We start from the raw sequence: 22092 nt of genomic DNA, 5'->3' as shown, positions 1-22092 counted from the left end.
GATGGCGCTGTGGTCTAAAGCACTGAGCCTCTTGGGCTTGCCGATCAGAAGGTCAGCAGTTCGAATCCCCGCGGCGGGGTGAGCTCCCGTTGCTCGGTCCCAGCTTCTGCCAACTTACCAGTTGGAAAGAACACCAGTGCATGTAGATAAATAGGTACCGCTGCGGCGGGAAGGTAAACGCCGTTTCTGTGCACTCTGGTTTCCGTCACGGTGTTCCATTACGCCAGAAGCGGTTTAGTCCTGCTGGCCACATGACCCAGAAAGCTGTTTGTGGACAAATGCCAGCTCCCTCGGCCTGAAAGTGAGATGAGCGCCGCACCCCGTAGTCGCTTCTGACTGGAATTAACCGTCCAGGGGTCCTTTACTTTTACTTTTGCCTTTTTAATCAGTGGTACTGCAATGTATTACCGGGTGGCGCTGTGGGTTAAACCACAGAGCCTAGGGCTTGCTGATCAGAAGGTCGGCAGTTCGAATCCCCGCAACGGGGTGAGCTCCTGTTGCTCAGTCCCAGTTAAAGGGACCCCTGACCATTAGGTCCAGTCGCGGACAACTCTGGGGTTGCAGTGCTCATGTCGCTTTACTGGCCGAGGGAGCTGGCGTACAGCTTCCGGGTCATGTAGCCAACATGACAAAGCCGCTTCTGGCAAACCAGAGCAGCGCATGGAAACGCTGTTTACCTTCCCGCCGGAGCGATACCTATTTATCTATTTGCACTTTGACGTGCTTTCGAACTGCTAGGTGGGCAGGAGCAGGGACCAAACAACAGGAGCTCACCCCATTGTGGGGATTCGAACCGCCGACCTTCTGATTGGCAAGCCCTAGGCTCTGTGTTTTAACCCACAGCACCACCTGCCAACCAGCATCTGGGGAACGGATCAAAACCCTCCCCCTTTTCTGTGCCCTCCTATGGTCCTTACCTGAATAGGGAAAGGGTTACAACTCTCCCCCTCTCCATGTGCTGCGGTCCATACCTGCACGTCGAAAGGGTTAACCCCCGTGTGACACCCTACAGTCCTTAACCTGCACTAGGAAAAAGGGTTTAAACCCTCACCACCACCCCCATACACCAGTGCCTGCTCTTTTAAAGAACTTTCTAAAAAGCATGTGAAGCACTCATTCAGCTTTAAAGTGGCACGTCGTTCAGTTCTCCGCTAACCATCTTTTTCTCTCTCCTCCCCCTCGAACTCAGGGCTCGCCTACTGCCGCCACCTGTCCACCGTCCGGACACACCTGTCTGCCCTGGTAAGCCACACCATCATCCCTCCGGACAAACCCACGAGTGCCGCGGGGGGCCTGACAAAAGAGGTCTGGAGCAAATATCAGAAGGACAAGAAGGTAGGAGCCCACCCTCTGCATTTATCGATTTCATAGAAATGCTCTGCTGCTCGATATAAGAAGAATCCCAGGCATGCGCACACAGAAACACACCATATGTCGTTCACATGCGCACAAATATCTTCCCCCTCTTTCCGTTCTGTCCATCTGTCTATAAAATCAGGCGTGGGGAAACTTTCCCTCTGAGGGCCATTTTCCCTTGTAGACATTTTGGGACTGGCCAATGACCACCGGCTTATTGATTTATTTCATAAAATTCATACACACTCAATTGTAAAACAAACAAACAAAAACACCTCCCAGAAAACTTCAGAGTGGCTTGTTGTTGTTCGTTGTTCAGTCGTTCAGTCGTGTCCGACTCTTCGTGACCCCATGGACCAGAGCATGCCAGGCACGCCTATCTTTCACTGCCTCCCGCAGTTTGGCCAAACTCATGCCAGTAGCTTCGAGAACACTGTCCAACCATCTCATCCTCTGTCGTCCCCTTCTCCTTGTGCCCTCCATCTTTCCCAACATCAGGGTCTTTTCTAGGGAGTCTTCTCTTCTCATGAGGTGGCCAAAGTACTGGAGCCTCAACTTCAGGATCTGTCCTTCTAGTGAGCACTCGGGGCCGATTTCCTTGAGAATGGATAGGTTTGATCTTCTTGCAGTCCATGGGACTCTCAAGAGTCTCCTCCAGCACCATCAGAGTGGCTTAGACAGCCTTAAAAGGAAAGTAGATAAATCCACGGAGGGGGAGGAGGGCTCTGATGATGACTCCCACCCTTGACAGCTGAAATCGAACTTCTATGCGCCATGGCGGTGTACCTCTGAGCACCAGTTGCTGGGGGAGAAGATGTCGGCGGCATGAGAGGCCTGATGCTTTTGCGCCCTGCTCTCGGGCTCTGGGCTGGCCACCAAGGGAAACGGCAGTGGGCGGATTTTGTTGTCCTCTGATCTGGCAGGGCTCCCCTGGTCTTAGCAGGAAGATTGTGGCCCATGGCGCCCGTCGCCTGAGTCGAAATGCTCACAGGCCTTCCATGAACGCTGCCGTGATGTATGGAGTTGGTGCTCGACCCTGCAAGGCTCTGGATTCTCTGAAAGCAATTTGCTTAAATAGCCCTGAGTTACAGCAGATGCACTTGATGATAACAGGCCATTAAGAAACCATTGTGAGATGCAATCAGGTTAAGTGTTGATGGGTGTCCCCCCCTCTTTTTTTTATTATGTTGCTGGATCAGATTAAGGCCCATCTTCTCTTGCATGTTGTTTTCTATCAGATGCCTCATGATGCTCCCAAGGAAGCCAGGAGTGGAAGAGAGCCTCCACCAAAGAGCCTTTTAGTCGTTTGACCCAGAGGGTCCTCCAGAAATCCTCTAGATCAGTGTCTCCCAAAGCTGGGAGTCCAGCTCTTGTTGGACTACTACTCCCATCATCCTCAGCTAGCAGGTCAGGAATGATGGGAATTGTAGTTCGAAAACAGTTGGAGACCCAAGTTTGGGAAACACTGCTTTAGAGTAAGGATGAAACCTGGCACACTAGGCCTCACCATTCTGTTGGGAGCTGCCCAGAGTGGCTGGGGAAACCCAGCCAGATGGGCGAGGTATAAATAATAAATTAATATTATTAATGCTATCCACATGCACCCTTCTGGGTTTGTTTGTTTGTTTTTCTGGGCCCACTGCTCAAATTAGGACCCCCCCCCAAATCACATTTTTTATCTTAAGCCTTCCCATCTCTAAACCATGCCCACCTGCCTCACAGATCAAGCCATGTGTGGGGCGCATGGAGAGGTGGCTGTTCTCCCTGCAGTGCAGGGGGTTGGACTAGATGACTCTGGGTGTCCCTTCCAGCTCTACAGTTCTACAATTCTAAAGTCGAATTCAGCACACACACCTGCTGATACGCAGGGAATTAGTTCCTGCTCTGTGCAGGATTTCAAAATTCAGTTTGGGGCCATTGCATTGTTTTTCTTCTGCAGCCTTGCTTTTTTGAAAGACATGTTTATACAGTGTTAGATGCTGGCAATTTTTTTGGAAGAAAATATTTGGTTGTATAAACATGATTATGGGGAAAGAGTTTTTAAAAAAAATTCCAGAAGATAGCATTAGCTTAAATTATATACCTAATATATGGGGCTTGGCAATCGGTCAAGTTAAATGGATTCTCTGTGCCCTTACATCTGCAAAAAGATTTATATTGATATGTTGGAAAGAGGAAAAAATGGCCTCTTTCGGTCAATGGTTGGAAGACATGATAACTTTTACAGCCCATTAACAGATCGCTTTCAGACAAAATATTATGTGTGGGGAAATGTAATGATATTTGGAACGTACGGTATTTATTGAAACCATTGTGACCCAGGAATCAATGTATATTTGAGGGAAACAGTAAGTTCATCCATTTAATTTTAATTACATTTTACTGTCACGTTTTAAAATGTTTTGTGTATTCTTTTTCTACTTTAACTCATTGTAATATTCTTCGTAATGATCATATTAATAATAATAAAACGAATCCCTCTCCCTCCTTTCTTTGGCTCAGAATTACAAGGAGTTGGAGCTCCTCCGGCGAGTTTACTATGGTGGGGTCCAGCACGACATTCGGAAGGAGGTGTGGCCGTTCTTGCTGGGACACTACAAGTTTGGCATGACCAAGAAAGAGATGGGCCGGGTAGGTACTTCAGGATATATTTAGATGCTTGATAACCGACCTGGCCTTTTTTGGGGGGTGGAGGGAGTTTCCCTTGAAGATGCTGTTAAGACAGGGAAGTTCAACAGCAAAGTGTCTCCATTGCGCCACCCTGGGCATTTTGAATTACAGAAGAACTTTGGGCAGCGTTCCTGTGCTGTGTGCACCAACAGACAAAGGCCAATCTCGGTTTCTCTAGGGCAGGGGTAAGCAAACTAAGGCCCGGGGGCCGGATGCAGCCCATAGAATCATAGAGTTGGAAGAGACCACAGGGGCCATCCAGTCCAACCCCCTGCCAAGCAGGAAACACCACCAAAGCATTCCTGACAGATGGCTGTCAAGCCTCCGCTTAAAGACCTCCAAAGAAGGAGACTCCACCATACTCCTTGGCAGCAAATTCCACTGTCGAACAGCTCTTACTGTCAGGAAGTTCTTCCTAATGTTTAGGTGGAATCTTCTTTCTTGTAGTTTGAATCCATTGCCCCGTGTCCGCTTCTCTGGAGCAGCAGAAAACAACCTTTCTCCCTCCTCTATATTTCTCTCCCAATCGCCTTCTCAATCTGGCCCGCAGGTGGTCTGGGAATCAGCGTGTTTTTACATGAGTAGAATGTGTGCTTTTGTTTAGAATGCATCTCTGGGTTATTTGTGGGGCATAGGAATTCGTTCATTCCCCCCCCCCCAAAAATATATAGTCTGGCCCACTACATGGTCTGAGGGGTGGTGGATCGTCCCACGTCTGAAAAAGGTTGCTGACCCCTGCTCTAGGGGAGCTTTGACCTTGATGCATCTTCTGGGGCAGGTTCACCAGATAAGGTAGTGTGGTTCCCAAACTTTATTAGTGCCCCACTCCCTTGGTTCCCATAAACACATCCCTATCCTATAAAAAGCAGTATTCAGAATGCCATTCTGCAAAACCCACTAAGGAAGATAATGATGCAATAAAATACAAAACGCTTCACATTTATTCAAGATCCATTTGAAACCTATTTAAATTAATTAATTCAACAAAATGGATGACTTTGATCCAGCGATAACAGCTTTTCAAAGCCTGAGAGTCATTTACACCCACTGCCCCCTTACCATTTAGGCAACCCCTTGGGTAATCCCCCTCCCCCCAAGGAACAGGAACCACTGACATATAAGGGGTTAGAATAGTAGAGTTGGAAGGGACCCCAAGAGTCATCTAGCCCAACCCCAAGGGCTGTAGCCCTTCAGCCCCACCCTTCTTTCGTTTTTTTTTTAATCCCACAATCTTTCAGAGTAGCAGCACCTACCCTTTGGAACTCCCTGCCTATTGACATGGCTGTACGGTTTTTGGCAAGCCTCCTTCCTCCTAATTTGTCCTGCCTCTGCCTACGCTGGCACATCACTTTGGAGCTAATGCTAGCCGGGTGTGGAGTTCATTGTGGCCTCTTGCTGGCTCAGTCTCAGAGCCCTGCACACAGAAGGCCCCTGGCTCAGCTCCCAGCACCTCTAAGTTGGGCTGAGAAACCTTCCGCTTCCAGTGTGAAGGGCTACAGTCTGGGAACAAGACTGTACCCTGAAGAGACCAGGCCTAACAAAGCCGCCTCGTTGTGTATTAGGGTATGTCATTTTAGGGAGCGTAGCTTTGTTGTTCAGTCGTTCAGTCGTGTCCGACTCTTCGTGACCCCATGGACCAGAGCACGCCAGGCACGCCTATCCTTCACTGCCTCTCGCAGTTTGGCCAAACTCATGTTAGTAGCTTCGTGAAAACTGTCCAACCATCTCATCCTCTGTCGTCCCCTTCTCCTTGTGCCCTCCATCTTTCCCAACATCAGGGTCTTTTCCAGGGAGTCTTCCCTTCTCATGAGGTGGCCAAAGTACTGGAGCCTCAACTTCAGGATCTGTCCTTCTAGTGAGCACTCAGGGCTGATTTCTTTAAGAATGGATAGGTTTGATCTTCTTGCAGTCCATGGGACTCTCAAGAGTCTCCTCCAGCACCATAATTCAAAAGCATCAATTCTTCGGCGATCAGCCTACTTTATGGTCCAGCTCTCACTTCCGTACATTACTACTGGAAAAACCATAGCTTTAACTATACAGACCTTTGTCGGCAGGGTGATGTCTTTGCTTTTTAAGATGCTGTCTAGGTTTGTCATTGCTCTTCTCCCAAGAAGAAAGCATAGCTTACTTTTTGCAAATTTCTTCAGCGAAGAGTCTTAAAATTAGGTTTTTAGGTGTGGGGAATTCAAACCTGGCATTATTTTCGTGGTGGGGTATCATTTAGCTTGGTAAATCTATGTTTGATTAGAGAACCACATAAACAACAGGAGAATTGTGTTATTTTTAGCATCGAAACCTTTAAACACACACACACACCCTCGCCAGAGGTAACGTAGAAATTGTTTTTCATGAGGGTACACCAGACTCCTAGGGTGGGTTTGGTGATGTCTTGCTGGTTACCTCCCCCCCACAAGAGATAAGGTAGGGCAGTGGTCCTCAACCCCCAGGCCACAGACCGGTACCTGTCCGTGGATCAAATGGTACCAGGCCGCCCAAGGAACATCAAATTATTTCCTTTCCCCCCAAAAAAAAAATTTTATTGGTGTTTCCACATAAAAAAAACAACAAATAAAGAAATAACAACAAATAAAGACATTCAATCAACATATAAAACAAAACAAATACAATAAACAATACTAATAACAATAAAATAAAAACTTATACATACCTCAACACCAAAACACAAGAATCTATTAATTAAATTCTTAGTTCGAATCTTATTTAGGGGGACTTCCCCCGTTCTCTCTTCTGCGTTCTATTTCTAATCTGCTTTAGTAACTTTGTAACTAATTTAACAATCATTCACCATACCTTAATCTTCAAATACACATCTTATATACCTTATGTCATTCAACTTGTTTTAATCACATAAATTCATATTTCAAATCTTAACTTTTTATATCCTATTTTCTCTAAACTTAGTAAAGCTATTGCTGTTATTACTTCTAATTCCTACTTTAATAAAATTATATTCAAAACCTTAACATAAAAGCCTAAATATTTCCATTTTATTTACTGTGGTGTATTTCTCTCGGGTTTGTGCGACATTCCATGGGCGAGAGGTTGACCGGGTGTAACTGTATTTTATTTTGAAGGCATGTTTAAATAAAATAAAATTAAAATTATTAAATCAAAACAATCTAAAATATAAACAATCAACGTCCCCCACCCCCCAGCGGGTCGCGGTAAAATTATCAAACGTTGACCGGTCCGCAGCGATGGAAAGGTTGGGGAGCACTGAGGTAGGGGACCTGCTTGTGAGCAGCACCCATGAAAAGAGCAAAACGTGTGGGTCACTGTGCAGACCCAGCTTATGCTTATATACAATACAATAATCTTTATTACGGTCCAGAGACCCAACAATTCATTATAAAACAGTACACAGTTTTGACAGCCCACCTTCAGGTTATATAAGCATTATGTACAGATTTAGGAAGAGAGATCATTAGTTCTTGCCAGCACCAATAGAGACATCGCCACTGCTAATGTTCTATCATTTATCCGGTCTTCCAGTAGGAACCTGACATAGTAAGCCTCTGATTTTCCCAGGAAAAGTCTTAACAGGGGTAATATCAGTTCATCCCTGGCTTGCTCGAATTTCACACAGTGCAGCAAAATATGCTTAACAGAGTCAATGTCTTGGGCACACGAACACAGTCTATCCTGATAAGGAACTCCTCTCAATCTGCCATCCAACACTGCAGAAGGGAAGATGTTAAGTCTGGCTTTTGTAAATAGCCATCGGTAATTAGGGACTGTCAGATTTTTAATATAAGCTGTCATCCTAAAGGCATGCCCATACTGCAGTCCCACTGCCAGCGGACTACAGACTGTGTGTGAGCGACACTGCAGATCACCGTGTGCAATATCCCAGAGTCTTTGCTTTAGAGTCTTTAGGGCACCTTCATAACCAAGGCAATAGAGTTGGGGGGGGGTGTGCCAGGCCAATGGAGGTGGCTTTTCTAGCCATGGTTTTCTGCCAGTTGCTGACATACTCCTCATTGTTCAGGTGTTTATACAGACCCTCCCCTAGCTCGAACACTGCAATCTTGAGCCAGTGTTTTAGTGCAGCCCACCATAGGCATTCACCAGCTCCAGGGTTGCGATTTAAAATATGAATTGTTTAAAATGTAAGAAGCACATGAACTGCTCCTGAAAACCAAACAATTTTAATTGCACCTTCTGAAAATGTCAGGTGATGCTCACAATAACAGCAGCATATAAGTGAAAGTACAACATGTATGCAACCCTTCATCATATCCCTACGGCGAACCAAAATGTAATTATTCCCTAGGCGGGAGTGACAAACGATGGTTATAATCGACAATAGATATGCAACAGGAAGAATCTACCCAGAGCTCACTGGCAGAGGTTTAGATGCTGGTGACAAATGAATGATCATCTGCAGAGTCCTGAAGTTTCTCATAACTAGGTTCTGCCCCAGGAGAGAAATGGGAACAGCTGCAGGCTGCAAGGTCAGCGCGACCTTGGTTTTTTTTGGCCAGAAACAAAGTGTGCAGATAAAGTCTGGAGGAGGACGATTTGCCTCTTTTTCCCAGCGTCTTAGCCCCCTCTTCGAAGACTTTTTCTTCTTTCTCGTCTCGCAGCTAAGATAAGATTAGTGGCGAGTCAAAGAGCGGTTCTTAGGTAGGGTTCTGAAAGCTTTCAGCTGGCGATGTTGCCTAACCCTGGGCCCTCTTCTCCCATCAGAACCTCGGGTGCGGATGGGCAAGGCGAGTTTATGATTCAGGGGCGTTTGGGGCTCACAACTCCCATCGGCATGGCCAATTGGTCCATGAGGCAGCAAAATCCTGTGGGTCAGCGCCTGACCTGCCGCTGCCGCCACAGAAGTGGGGGAAAGTGCCGGCAGTGGCTTCCAATGAGATTCTGCTGGAAACTGCCACCACGCGACTCAAGGCTGAGGTAGCAGGAGGCAGCACGTTCCTGTTTTGCCTCAGGCGGCAATCTCTGGAAGGCCACAGGCTCCCCATCCCTAACTTGGGAGAAAAAGCTAAGAATTGCTGCAGGAGAGGTGTGCAAGACTCCCGCAGTCGCTTTTGGGAGAGCTGAGGCCGCAGTGGTGATGGATTGCGGTGGAGCTGAGGAAACAGATTTGAAAGGCACCTGAGGGGAAGTTACCTTAACCGGAAGGGAGGCTTCATTTAAAGCCCTCTGAGAAAGCTTGCGAGTTAATTTCAATTGTGTTAACAAGGGTACTTGGCTTAAGGTTGTTGTCTAGGGCAGGAGTGGAGAACCTGTGGCCCTCCAGAGGTTGCTAGCCTACAACTCCAGTCATCCCTCAGTAATGGCCAGGCAGGCTGGGACTGATGGGAGTTGTAGTCCAGCATCGTCAGAAGAGCCTCCGCTTTCCCTGTTGTGAAAACCTTTCAGAACCCCCCCCCCTTTTTGTAATGTACACAATATATATTTTTTATTTGTTCTGTTTTGTTTTCTGTGTGGATACTATTTCTCGTTTCCTTCTTTTTGTGTGTGTCTTATCTCACTCTATGCACCTATGCACTTGTAATTTTGTACTTTTTATTATACATACATATATATATATATATATATATATATATATATATATGAGGAAACCTGCAGAGGTTTCGCAAGGCCTTTCCAGAGATGACTTCCTCACAGTCTTTTCCCCCCTTCCTTTCCTTTCTGAAGGTTGACGAGGAAATTGCGCTCAGGTATCAGAAAGTGATGGCCGAGTGGAAAGCCTGCGAGGTGATTGTGAAGCTTCGGGAGAAGGAGTCTCAAACGGCCACCAAATTCTCCTCTGGCAGCAGCATAGATAGCCATGTCCAGCGGTTGCTCCACAGGGACTCCACCATCAGCAACGATGTAAGGCCGTGTGCCTTGTTCTACATACCTCTTTGCTGTGACGTAATGTAGAGAGCCTTGTTGGGTCAGACCAAAGGCCCATAAATCTAGTCCAGGGGTCAGCAACTAGAGGCCTGAGGCCTAATTTCATTTGGCCCTTGACCTAGTTTCATGCAGGTGCAAAGGAAGGGAATGGGAATGGGGAGAAAGAGGTGGCACAGTGAAGGAGAGGGAACAGGGTACCCTGCCCATCATTGGCTCTGGCCCTGGACCCCCCCATCTAGGCCCATCCACAGCCCTGCTTGCAGCCTCTCCCCCAGCAGATTGATTTTATTTTATTTTGATTGTATTTATTATATTTCTGTGCTGCTTTTCATCCAAGTTCCAGATATATACAAGTAGAAAGCGTTTCTGTTGCTCCAGCAGTTCCAAGACGTAACACAGACTCTGACTCATGGGCGAGACCCATGGACTGACCAATGAGCTGACATGCCATAATCACTTATATAGGTGGTACTGGGCCGTTGCCATAGCAACTGGCTTGGCTGACCCTGCACCTCTTGCCTTATCTCACATACATGTGGTGTTTTGTGCCCATGAAAGAAATTCACCCTTTGCTCCATGCCCAGTTCTTCCAACTGTACCAGGCAGTCCATCAGACCTCCACATTCCTGCTGGATGCCTATGTGTTTGTTCATTTAATCCTTCCTTCCTTTCATGATAAACATCTTGCCCTTCAGGTGTTTGTATCCGTCGATGAAATGGACTCGGTTGAGCGAGACCTGAAGGTTCAGGAAGACCCATCTTTGACCGGGGGCTGCAGCGATGCGCCAACAGTCATTGTGGCCGTGGAGCAGCAGCAGCAGTCGGTAGAATTTGACTCCCCTGACTCCGGGCTCCCGTCCTCCCGGAATTACTCCGTCACGTCAGGCATCCTGTCCAGCATCGATGATGGGCAGAGCGTCTGCTTTGAGGACGCGGCTGAGGAGGAAGCTGGCTCCGATCCGCAGAGGCAAGATTCCAGTCAGGATCCTCAGGCCAAGGGCTCAGAACCCCAGGAGTTAGTAACCGAGGAACAGCTCTGTTCCCAGATGGACTGTAAGGAACCTGCAGAGGAGGCCATATCTGTGTGTTCTGCGTCTTATACGGTAGGTAAGAGGGACCCTGTAGAGATGGGCAACCTGTGGCCCTTCAAATGTTTCCAGACTACAACTCCCATCATCCCTGACTTGCTGGCTCAGGCTGATGGGGTTGGGAGTCCCAACAGCATGTATAGAGAACCACAGCTTCACTATTCCACCCTACTCTCTTGGACGGCCTCGAATACTGCATTTTGGTGATCCAAAAAGTCTGAACCCTTTAGGTCTGTTTCATTGGGCCCTGCCATCTCCTGCCCTCTCTTCTCCCCCCCCCAACTTAAAACAATGCCCCCTTTTTTGCTTATAGGGCGGCAGGGCATACTGCAAAGTTAAACAAAGCTGAACACGTTTTAACAAAGTTAAAAATCAACAAAACTTTTGGAAAGAAATATAAGCATCTCGATCTTGAGTCTGGGTAGACAGGCCTCGACGGAAGAATGCTCAGCAGGTCTCTAAAGCGATATAGTGTTGCTTAGAGGAATGACTCTGTAAGTTCTGGAGGTTGAGGAGTATGCGCCCATAATTGGGGTGCTGGTGCAGAGAAGGCCCCGCGCCCAGTGGCCTCAATAAGCAAGGGCGCCTGAAGCAGGGCCTCTGTTGAAGATCTCAGCAAATGGGTGTCTTTATGGGAGAAAAGGGTCCAGTTGATTTGCTGTCTCCTCACAAGGGTTGCTCTTGCACTTGAACACAGAATGATAGATAGATAGATAGATTTATTGTTACGGTTCTCAACCAGCACAGAACACAGAATGAAATAAGCATTTTACATTTATGTAAAATGAAGGGCTGGGATGCATTTGATATGGGGAAGTCAACCTTTTTATACCTACCACCCACTAATGCATCTTTCTTGATGGTGAAATTTCCTTACCGCCCACCAGTGCTCGATGGAAGGAGGATTCGGCCTGAAACGTCCACTGGTGGGTGGTACGGACAAGGTTGGCAACCCCTGCATTAGATCCAAGTTGGGGAACCTTAGACCTGGGCCGGGGGGGGAACCTTCATAGGCTATGTTTTGACAAATCTGCATCAATCACACTGAATTGCAGAACTGAGTAGGTCCCACACAGAATTCCCAAAGGAATTCTTAAGATACTAGTCCTCATGCTGGCTGTAGAGAAAGAATGAAATGCAATGAAAAATGCATTTGAACCTCTTGGGGTTTTTGGGGTGGTGGTGGTGGTTAAAAGACTTTTTTGCTCTCTTTCCCCCATTACAGAAGGCAATTAATAAATAAATGATTATACCGGTAATAAATAAAAATTAGTAGTGGTTTGTTTGTTTGTGTGTGTGTGTTTTAAAACACACTCAGGTTTCCAGAAAATCAGATTGCAACAGAGAAGTCGTGTTTTATTCAGCAACACCTCTGTGATGTATGCTTGTATCTTCTAGATAGAAATGTTGGACACTGTTGCCTTAAACTTGCACAGAATCGATAAAGATGTACAGAGGTGTGATCGGAATTATTGGTATTTCACTGCTGAGAACCTGGAGAAACTACGGAACATTATGTGCAGGTAAGTGGAACCGGGATGCTCCCAGGCGCAGGGGTGGAGCCTGACAGTTTGAGGGCGGAGCCTGTTGGAGCAAGGGCCGGAGCTACATAAACAAATAATATAGTCCGAAAAACCAGGATAGGAGAATAAGAATTCAAATTTTCAGGAGAACGTTCCAAGTTCAGAGAAGCTTCTTGAGAACTTTCCTCCAGGTCCCAGTTTGTTTCAGCTCAACCAAAGTTCCAAGCTGCGTTTTGCAAATTTGCCCTTTAATCGGAAGCATTTCATTTAAGAGACGTTTCAAGGGTATGATTCCCTTTCTCTTCCCTCTGTTGCAGTTACGTTTGGGAACATTTAGACGTTGGCTACGTCCAAGGAATGTGTGACCTCCTGGCTCCACTCATGGTTATACTCGACAAAGGTTAGAATTCTTCATGGTATCTGTGCAGCCCCATATAAAAATATATATTCATTTATACCAGGGGTGGCCAACTCCCAAAAGACTGTGATCTACTCCCAGAGTTAAAAACTGGCAGTGATCTACCCCGTTTTGGGGGGGTTCAGGTCAAATTTGTTGAGGTTTTTTTGGGAGGAGGAAAGCCCAGTTTTTTAGGGGTACAGGGCAAAAATGTTGAGATTTTCTTAGGGGAGACAAACTTCTTGAGCTTCTTTGGGGGAGTCAGTGATCTACCAGCGATCTACCACAGACGTCCAGTGATCTACTGGTAGATCACGATCTACCTGTTGGACGTGCCTGATTTATACCATACTTGCACGTTCATGCTAAGCCATAGTTTACCTTAGCTTACAATGACGTAAGCTATCCCAAAGCCACCTTTTCTGACTATTAAATTTGTCAGGGGTGGATGCAGAATCTTCCTGGATTTACTAGAACCTGCTAGAATATTATTGTGCTTTCTGGACAAAGCACATCCACAGCTGTTGTTACTCTTAGAGTCCTGTGAGAACTCAAGGTCAAGGCTTAGAGACGGAGATATAAACGTGCCGCTGAGCGCTGCCTGAATTCTTTGTCGTCTCCTTTTTCTTTCTCTGTTTTGGTTTCTTTATATACTGTGTGTTTTTGCTTTTGCAAAAGCGAGCTTTTTTGCCTTGTTGGGGATTCCAGCAAGTTCTTGTATGCTTTTCAAAAACCTCAGTAAACTTTTACTGAAAAACTCTGCCTGTGTGTTTTACTCCTTTGTGCTCTACACAAAGATGAACTTCCATTATTACTCTGCAGATTTTGGTTCATGCCCTGCAGTTGCCCAATTATGGAGACACCTCGCCCTGACACAATTTTTATTCTAAATACAACTGATTGATGGACTTTTTGCGTGAGAGAGAAAATGGACTTGTAATATCTGGAATTGAAGTTTGAAAAAATATTGGTATACAGAAGGCAGAATGGTTGGATGTTAATGAGTCAATACTATATTTAGCTGCAGGACAGAGAACTGGAAATCTTTTATCTTTCTTTCTTTTTCTTTTCTCTCTCCTTTCCCTTTTTTCTGTCTTCCTTTATTTCTTTTCTTCTTCTTCTTTCTGCCTCCATTCCTTTTTAGATCAAGCATTTCTTTTCTGTGTATTATATAATAGATACTTTGCATGGAGTATGAATTTTTGTATATCTATGGGCAAGTATCAATAAATATTTTTAACAAACAAATAAATAAATAAAACTGATGGATGTACTGGCTCACAGTTCAAGCCTAAACATGTCTACTCGGAAGTAAGTCCTATTAAATTAAATGGGACTTACTTCTAGGGAAGTGGGTTTAGGATTGCAGCCTTAGATTGCAACCTTAAACGCTAGGGAGTGAGCCCCATTGAACACAGCAGGTCTTACATCTGAGTAAACATGTATAATAGGATTGCACTGTTTCTTGATTAAAAAGCAGATTTGCCCTTTTAAAAAAACACCGCTTCACTGTTCTTGTTTTAAATTAACGTCTGTCTGCGTTTGATTTCAGACGAGTTGGCTTACAGTTGCTTCACCCATCTCATGAAGAGAATGAGTCAAAATTTCCCTAACGGAGGTGCCATGGACACACATTTTGCAAACATGAGGTCCCTGATCCAGGTAGGGCTTTGCATGCGTACGTTAAAAAAAAAAAAGTTTAACTGTCCTGTTCCGTCCAGTTGAAGCTGAAGGCAGTTTAGCAAAATTAAAATGGGCACCAAACTAAAGACTGAAACCAAATTAAATACAATCCACAAAACAGCAGCACTAAAACAATGATTTGCTGCCCACAATTAAAGCTCACCCCCCAAAAAACTCTCCATATGTTTTTTACTACAGGGGCCGTAGAGCATGTGCAGAAGGCCCCAAGAGCGATCCCCAGCGATCCCCAAGAGCGATCCCCTTCTCTGAAATCCTGCTACCAATCATTGTAGACAATCCTGACCTACATGGATCAATACCCAGCCACCGGTATAAGACAGCTTTCTGTGTTCCCATCACCCCCAGCAAGCATGGCCGCCATGCTGGCTCTGGCTGATGGGAGTTGTAGTCTCAAACATTTGTCGGGCGCCAGGTTGGCAGACTTAGTCAATGGCAAAGAATTCGCCTGGCACCTAAGGGCCAAACCAGGCTTGACCCCTCCTTCATTCTCCTGGAAGAACGCTGGAACAGACATCCCATTTGTCCAATGGCCCTGCTGTTGATCTTGTAGCAGCGCTGGCTGCAGATTTTGGGCCGTTGGGCAGGATGGCATCACTGCTGCCCATTTGCTTGCCTTCTCCCTCTGGGTAAAAATCCAGAGGTGTGCAAGCTTCACGCGTGGCCCTCATACTTGTATCTGGTTCCCAGCTCACAAGCGCTGCGTCTCCCATTTCTTCCCGTTTTCCTTGCACAGAGGAGGGCATCGCTCAGAGGTTCAACCACGGAGCGTGGCAGCTAGAGTGGCCTAGAATCCTTCGGAAAGATGCTCTAGCTGGCACACTCCGTGGTCAGGCGTCTGAGTGCAGATGGGCCTCCTCTTCTCGGTTTCCTCTCTGGACACCTGGCAGCCCAGAGCTGAGGGCGGCGGGGAGGGAGGAATTGGAGCAGCTCCCCTCTTCTGCTAACTCTGGGCAGGGGTCCAGTTCCTATGGGAACCGTGCAATTCTTCTGACTTCTCAGTGCCTCTCCCTAAAAGGGGGGAAGTTCTGCAGCAGGGTTGTGAAGGCAGCTCAAACGCCAACCTGGGACTTACTTCTGAGTATACACATGCATGAGATCAGGCCGGCGGTTCTGGAAGAAGGGAACGTTAGGGAAGGGAGGTGTCTGCAAACTTAAATCTGGAGCCCGTGCGCTTGGCTGGAGGAGATAATGAACGATGGTTGACTGGGGTTCGTGTGAGGGGAAGAATGGATGCCAAAGGGTGGAAAGAGAGGAGGTTGTAAAGGAGGGTGGGGAACGTGTGGAAAAGGGCATTATGGGAAATTAAGGTGCCCCCCCAGTGCCAATCAGAGCACCTGGCTGGGATTCTGTTTCAATGTGGTGGCCAGTTGGGAGCCCATCATCTGCCTAAGGTTGCCAGGTTCTGACGCGGACCCTGAGCTGCAGCCCCCTCACCGAAAAGAGCCTTGTGGCACCTTAGGAACCAAGTGTCCTATCTCCTCCTGTGTCCATCGCCTTCCTTGAGCTCCCCAGCTCTTCCCCGCTCTGGGTTGGAGGCCCAATAATCTCACCTGATGCTCAGGCCATGGTAGGTGTGGCCTGCTCAGTCCCAAACCTTCGTGGTTCAAAATCCTGAGACCTTGCAGCTGGACTGTAGCTCGGATATCTGTGTTGTCAAGTATTTAAAACTTGAATTCATTTTGTCCCTGTGTTGTTGTTGTTTTCAAATTCTCTCCCCCCCCCCCCCCAGATTCTGGATTCCGAACTCTTCGAACTGATGCACCAGAACGGGGATTACACTCACTTCTACTTTTGCTACCGCTGGTTCCTGCTGGATTTTAAGAGAGGTAAGATGCTTGAGCCCACATATTGATCATGGGACCGAAAGGGCTGGGTGGCATCTTGGGAGTCATCTAGTCTGACCCCGACGTGCGCTTAGTGCAGATTCTGCCATTTCAGGATGCAGCAACAGCATCCCTGGCAGGTGACCTCTCCCAAGTCTAGAGATGCCATTAGAGATTATTTTTATTGGTGGTGGTGGTGGTGGGGAGATTAATGTCGTCAAGAAAACTGTTGTGACCATGATGCGCTTGAGTAACTGGATGCTGTCTGCAATGTTTGTTCCTTCCCTTCAGAATTGTTGTACGAGGATGTTTTTACAGTGTGGGAAGTTATTTGGGCAGCAAAGCACATCTCTTCAGAACATTTTGTCCTTTTCATTGCCTTAGCACTGGTAGAGGCCTACCGAGAGATTATCCGCGATAACAACATGGACTTTACTGATATCATCAAGTTTTTTAATGGTAAGGGAGCTCAATGCAATTTCACTCTCTCTCTTTCTATTCTTTTTTTTTTCAAGGACTTCGATGTTCAGTTTAAGATTGTGGACGTTTAGGGAAAGCTTTTTGTTTGGGAAGCAAGGGATTTGGGCAGAGGGAGGACAGGAGCAGATCAGAATCAGGTCATCTGTATTTTGGAAAGCTACCTATTTTCCCACCTACAGGTAGGTAGCTGTGTTGGTCTGCCATAGTCAAAACAAAATAAAATAAAAAATTCCTTCCAGTAGCACCTTAGTGTATCTGAAGAAGTGTGCATGCACACGAAAGCTCATACCAAGAACAAACTTAGTTGGTCTCTAAGGTGCTACTGGAAGGAATTTTTTATTTTATTTTGTTTTTACTATTTTCCCACCTGTTCTCTATGGTTGGGCATGATAGCTCCTGAGACAGAGGAACAGGTTTTTGTCTGTGTTCAGATACCGCCACACACCGTTTTGAATCAAGACGGCGGAACAAACCTTTCGGAACAACTTGAGATTGTCGCCAAATTTGGTGCCATGGTTCCTGAGATCCAGCAGCAAACTTTTGTCTATTTTTGGATACAAGCCGGTGCCATCTTGAGTCAAGAGAGCAGGCTGCAACTTTCAAAACTGCACTTCTAATCATTCTTTTGGTTTGGTTTGTTTCTTAAAATGCCTGAGCAACGGCAGGTACTAGGCTTCCACCTGGAAATAAAGCGATGCTTTCCTTTCGGATTATTCTCATCTCAAGCCGAAAGCTGTGAACTTGTTCCAGGGATGAACTGCGACAGAAGGGGCTCCTGTGATGGAGTGTCGCTGTGCAAAAAGAAAAAGGCAGAGTCTGCATCTCAGCAGGGTCAGCGTCCTAGTCTAGCATTTTCCTTGACGTGGAACTTTTCTGAAAATGGGTCCGTTGGGTTTTTCTTTGTAGTTTCCAGGTGAAGATAGCTCAGCGGTTAATGTGAATCGGTACATGTAGGCAAGGAGCGTATCTGTTTTGTCTGTTTTCTGCATGGGTTTAATAGCCATATCTTTACTTGGGGAGCAGGAGCGGGAAGAGCAGCTGTTTCGGCTCAGCGTTTTTAACTGATAAGAAACACTTAGAAGCAGTGGCGTTCCTAGCCCCTTGGCTGCCCGGGGCGGGAAGCCAAGAAGCACCCCTGGGGGGCGGAGCATCGCGGCGCGTGCGTGCGTCATGACGTCATGACGCACGCACGCGCGGTGACGCCCCGCCCCCGGGGTATGCCGGGCGGGGGCTTGGGGGCCTTGGCGGGCTGCAAAGAGCCCCGAAGCCGCTGCCGTAGCGCAAAGGGGTGCCAGGCTGCGGCTTCGGGGCTCTTTGCAGCCCACCGAGGCTCCCGAAGCAGCGGCCCCGCCATCCAGGGGGCGGGGCATCGCTGCGTGTGCGTCATCACACGCAGCGACGCCCCGCCCCCGGGGATGCCGGGCCGCCGCTTCGGGAGCCTCGTCCGTGCAGCGCTGCTGCTCCCGGGGTGACGGAGGGAGCGGCGGCACTTGGGAGTGGTGGGAGGGGCCGCCGCTTGTCACCCCATGCGCCGCCGCTCCCTCCGTCACCCCGGGAGCAGTAGCACCGCCCCCACCCGCCTAGGGGCGGCATGAGGGGCGGCCCGCCCCCACCGCCCCCACCCTACGATGCCCCTGCTTAGAAAGCCATCTCGACCCAAGGATGCTCTGCAGTTTTAACATGGACATTACATGAGCATGTAGTGCTGTGCTTCAGTTAAAGCACCCAGAACTCCATTGCCAAATTTAGTCCAGAAAACTATGCTATGGGCTATTGCGACTCGGCAAGGTGGGCCGGGTAACCGCAACTTGACTGCGGCAAGAAGAAATTAATCTATCTTACATGGACAGCTCTGGTCCTCTCAAGTTGCAAGCATGCAAGTAATGGGGCTGGAATAGCCTTACCCCAAACAAGAGGTTTTGCTGAGTATTCCTCTAGTGAAAGCTTAGCTAACTCGTCAACTTGAGCTTGTTAGGAGCGGATACAAAAATTGAGGGCACAAGGAGAAGGGGAAGACAGAGGACGAGATGGTTGGACAGTGTTCTGGAAGCTAACATGAGAATGATCAAACTGCGGGAGGCAATGGAAGACAGGAGTGCCTGGCGTGCTCTGGTCCATGGAGTCACAAAGAGTTGGACACGACTGAACAACAACAACAACAAGAAGTAGCTGATATATATACTAGTGGCCAAAATTGTGGAAACCTTTTGGAAAAAGTGTCTTTCTGAGGTTTGAAAAAGGAAGCACAACTGCATATCAATTAAAAAAAGCTGAATAAATCGTACAGGGGAAATAAGAGAGATTTGGAAAATATAGAATAAGGATATAAGGATATAGGATGTAGCAACACGATTATAAAAGATAATATAAGGTACTGAATAAATAAAATCATGTAGGAGTGAAGGGGGTGGGATAAGCGGATTTAATAATTCTATTGCTTTTATTGTATGGTTGTATGTTGGTATGTGTGTTTGTGTTTTTGTGTTTTGTTTGTAAAGATTTGAAATCAAATAAAGTTTATTAAAAAAATAAAAATCAAAAAGCTGCATATCAAACGAAGTAAGTTGTGCTTCCTTTTTCTGGTTATTTAGCTATAACTTTTCATAGAATACAGATAACAGAACAAACTTTGTTGCATTACATTCTTCATTAAATTATCTTCCCAATGATATATAATTTTATGGTATTACTCCAAAAAAAAATGGTGCTATGAGCCAACCTCAGAAATACACTTTTTTCCAAAAGGTTTCCACAATTCTGGCCACTAGTGTGTGCTCCCAGGCAATCTCAGCTTCCTCCACTCACTTTTGCCTCTGGTTCCTTGCACTACTGGTCCTCCCCCTCCTCTTACTCCTATTGTTGTGTGTTTTGTGCAGAAATGGCAGAGCACCACAACGCGCAGGAGATCCTGAAGATCGCGAGAGATCTGGTCTGCAAAGTGCAAACGCTGATCGAGAACAAGTGAGCGCAGGCGCAGAGGAGGAACGAGAGGGTTTGCCCGAGGCGATGGCAGCAGCAGCTGCAACCTTGCCTGCACCTTTTAGGGGGAGGAAGGGGGAACGAGAATTTGCCTGCACTTGTCACTTCAATTAATGGTTTACTGGCATCTTCTTCCATGTAATAATGTTTGTAAATACCTGAGAGAGTTCTTTCCAGGAGAAGAAAAAGCACACAGGAAAAACAAGGTGGCTTCCCACCAGGAGTTGAGGTTGTGTGTTGGTGTGTGCGCGCACACACACACACAAGAGTCTTTACTGCAGACTCTGTATTTCAGGGCCAAAAAAATATTTGTGTCTTTCATTTCTCCAGTTCGTTGCGTTAATTGAGTTTCCCAGCACAGGGATGGTCAAATGGTGGCGAGCATGGGCAGAAGGGAGACTGATGTGCGTGCCCCCCACTGTAATGTGCGCAAAGCCTTGTCCGTCTTCGAACCCACCTACCCACTTTGCAGGAGATCCTTCCCGACGCCCCACCTTCTCGCCAGTATTTCAAGAGCATCTCCCTGTTCTAAGCGAGCAGCATCTATGACAAGCTGCGCCAAATTCTGTGACGAGATCGGGCATAGACCGAGGCAGGGCATCCTTCTGAGGTTGCGTATAGGCCAAGGACTCTGTGCTGGAAAACGAGCCTGTGTGTCTCTGAAGCGTGTCTGCAAACTGGAGGGCCCCATCTCCCCCCAGCATTTGCGGCACGGCGGAAGCTCTGTGGAAGTTAAGTGCCAAAAAACAGGCTTCCTTCTACTTACGTCACCCCTGTGAAGCATTTTATGCTGAAGTGTTTGGCCCTGAACGGGGAAACCAAGATAACCAGCCACGGACAGAGAAAGCTCACAGAAAAATAGTGGGAAAGGGAAGGCAGCAGGCAGGTAGTCCCGTTTTTTTTTTCTGCACAACAATGAGGGCTAAGAACCTTGATTTTTATTTTTATTTTTAAAAAGAGAGCAACCAACCAGCCAAACTGTGGAGCCCAAAGAGGTGCTGAATTCTACAAATGCATGGAATAATTATGTATACTTGCCCTGATTTCCTTCTCTGTTGCCAGTTTGAGGATCTTTCAGTTTTTATAATCCCTTGTTGTTCTCCAGCTTTTTCTGTTATATAGACCGTTGCGAACAGGGCAAAACCTTGTTGCTGGTTTGCAGAGGCTCACAGCCCGCCTCGCAAGGGATGCATCACCCTTCGCGATTTAACCCAGTACTCTTAACTGCTGGAGAAACTGACATGGGAGGTGGGGCAGCTAGCCCCTAAAGCATCGCTGACTTCCATCTAGTTGCGTTTGTTTTGTTCCTTTTCCCTTGGAATGCACTAGAGGGGAAAGTCTTAAATCAGGAAACTCTTTTTTTTGGCTAATGCTGGCATGCTCATACGGTTTGTCCCTTAGACCTGTCGTTTTTCTCTTTCTTCCTTGTGCCAAGTTCAGTGTTCGAAACATGCATGGTTCTGCCAGACAGTGTCGCAGGCGAGGAAACCGCTTTTCCGATTTTGTGTGCATTTTCATTCAGTTGAAAGGTGAAGTCTTTAAAATCCCCAAAACGCCCTGGGGTCCCCCCTTAAACCCTGATGGGTTCGTCCATGTTTTAAAAATGAAAACACAGTGCACTACATTTTTGGAGAATGTATTATATACACGACACTTTACTATGTAATAAAACACACACAGAGAGAAAAAGGAAACACAACCAAAAACAAAACAAAAAATTAACAAATTTAATTGTGCAAACTTTGTTGTACCTGTTTATTATAATGTTTCTGCATAATAGTATTTTATGAATATTGTGTACTGCCTTATTTTTGTCAGGAGCAGAATATTTTCTTTATTGCTCAAGAGTTTATTTATCTTTTAAGTGCAACCAATGGATTAAAAGAAAATACATATTGTCAAAAGTTTTTCTAATGAGTATAAAGTTTTCTTTGTCACTCATAAAACAACCCTGTAGGAATGGAAGTGTGACTTTGCCACCTCAGACCAAACGTTACATCTAGGCCAGACTTCCTGCAGTGGACAAGCAACTACCTCTTTTGGTAACAAGGGTCATAACCTCCGACAATGGGGACTCCATTCAAATTATTGTGGTGTCTTATTCTTCTCGTTTGTTGCTTGTCACCAGAAGTCTCCAGCAACTTACAGCACATTTAAATATCCTCTATAATAAAGTGCAAGTGTCCCTGCGTCCAGTC

At 46.6% G+C, this 22092-nt stretch overlaps 1 protein-coding gene across 8 annotated transcripts in view; it reads left to right on the top strand.

Annotated features, from left to right (window-relative positions):
• The window catches only part of SGSM2 (small G protein signaling modulator 2), an 88268-nt gene extending 66470 nt beyond the window's left edge, over nt 1–21798 (top strand). For 7 of the 8 annotated variants that reach the window (XM_033171825.1, XM_033171821.1, XM_033171819.1 and 4 more), the window contains 10 exons: nt 1190–1335; nt 3859–3987; nt 9700–9876; nt 10596–11003; nt 12387–12511; nt 12829–12911; nt 14461–14570; nt 16342–16438; nt 16727–16894; nt 19792–21798. In XM_033171825.1, the coding sequence (XP_033027716.1) occupies nt 1190–1335; nt 3859–3987; nt 9700–9876; nt 10596–11003; nt 12387–12511; nt 12829–12911; nt 14461–14570; nt 16342–16438; nt 16727–16894; nt 19792–19880 (1532 nt within the window). In that variant the 3' untranslated portion in view covers nt 19881–21798. The remainder of the gene's footprint in view (nt 1–1189; nt 1336–3858; nt 3988–9699; nt 9877–10595; nt 11004–12386; nt 12512–12828; nt 12912–14460; nt 14571–16341; nt 16439–16726; nt 16895–19791) is intronic. The other variant, XM_033171823.1, reaches the window with a different exon arrangement.
• The last annotated feature ends 294 nt before the right edge of the window (nt 21799–22092 follow it).

This window comes from Lacerta agilis, chromosome 15 (assembly GCF_009819535.1).
Source record: "Lacerta agilis isolate rLacAgi1 chromosome 15, rLacAgi1.pri, whole genome shotgun sequence".
Taxonomy (NCBI): Eukaryota; Metazoa; Chordata; class Lepidosauria; order Squamata; family Lacertidae; genus Lacerta; species Lacerta agilis.
Note: the sequence above shows the minus strand (reverse complement) of the source record. Positions and strands in the feature narration are given on the sequence as shown.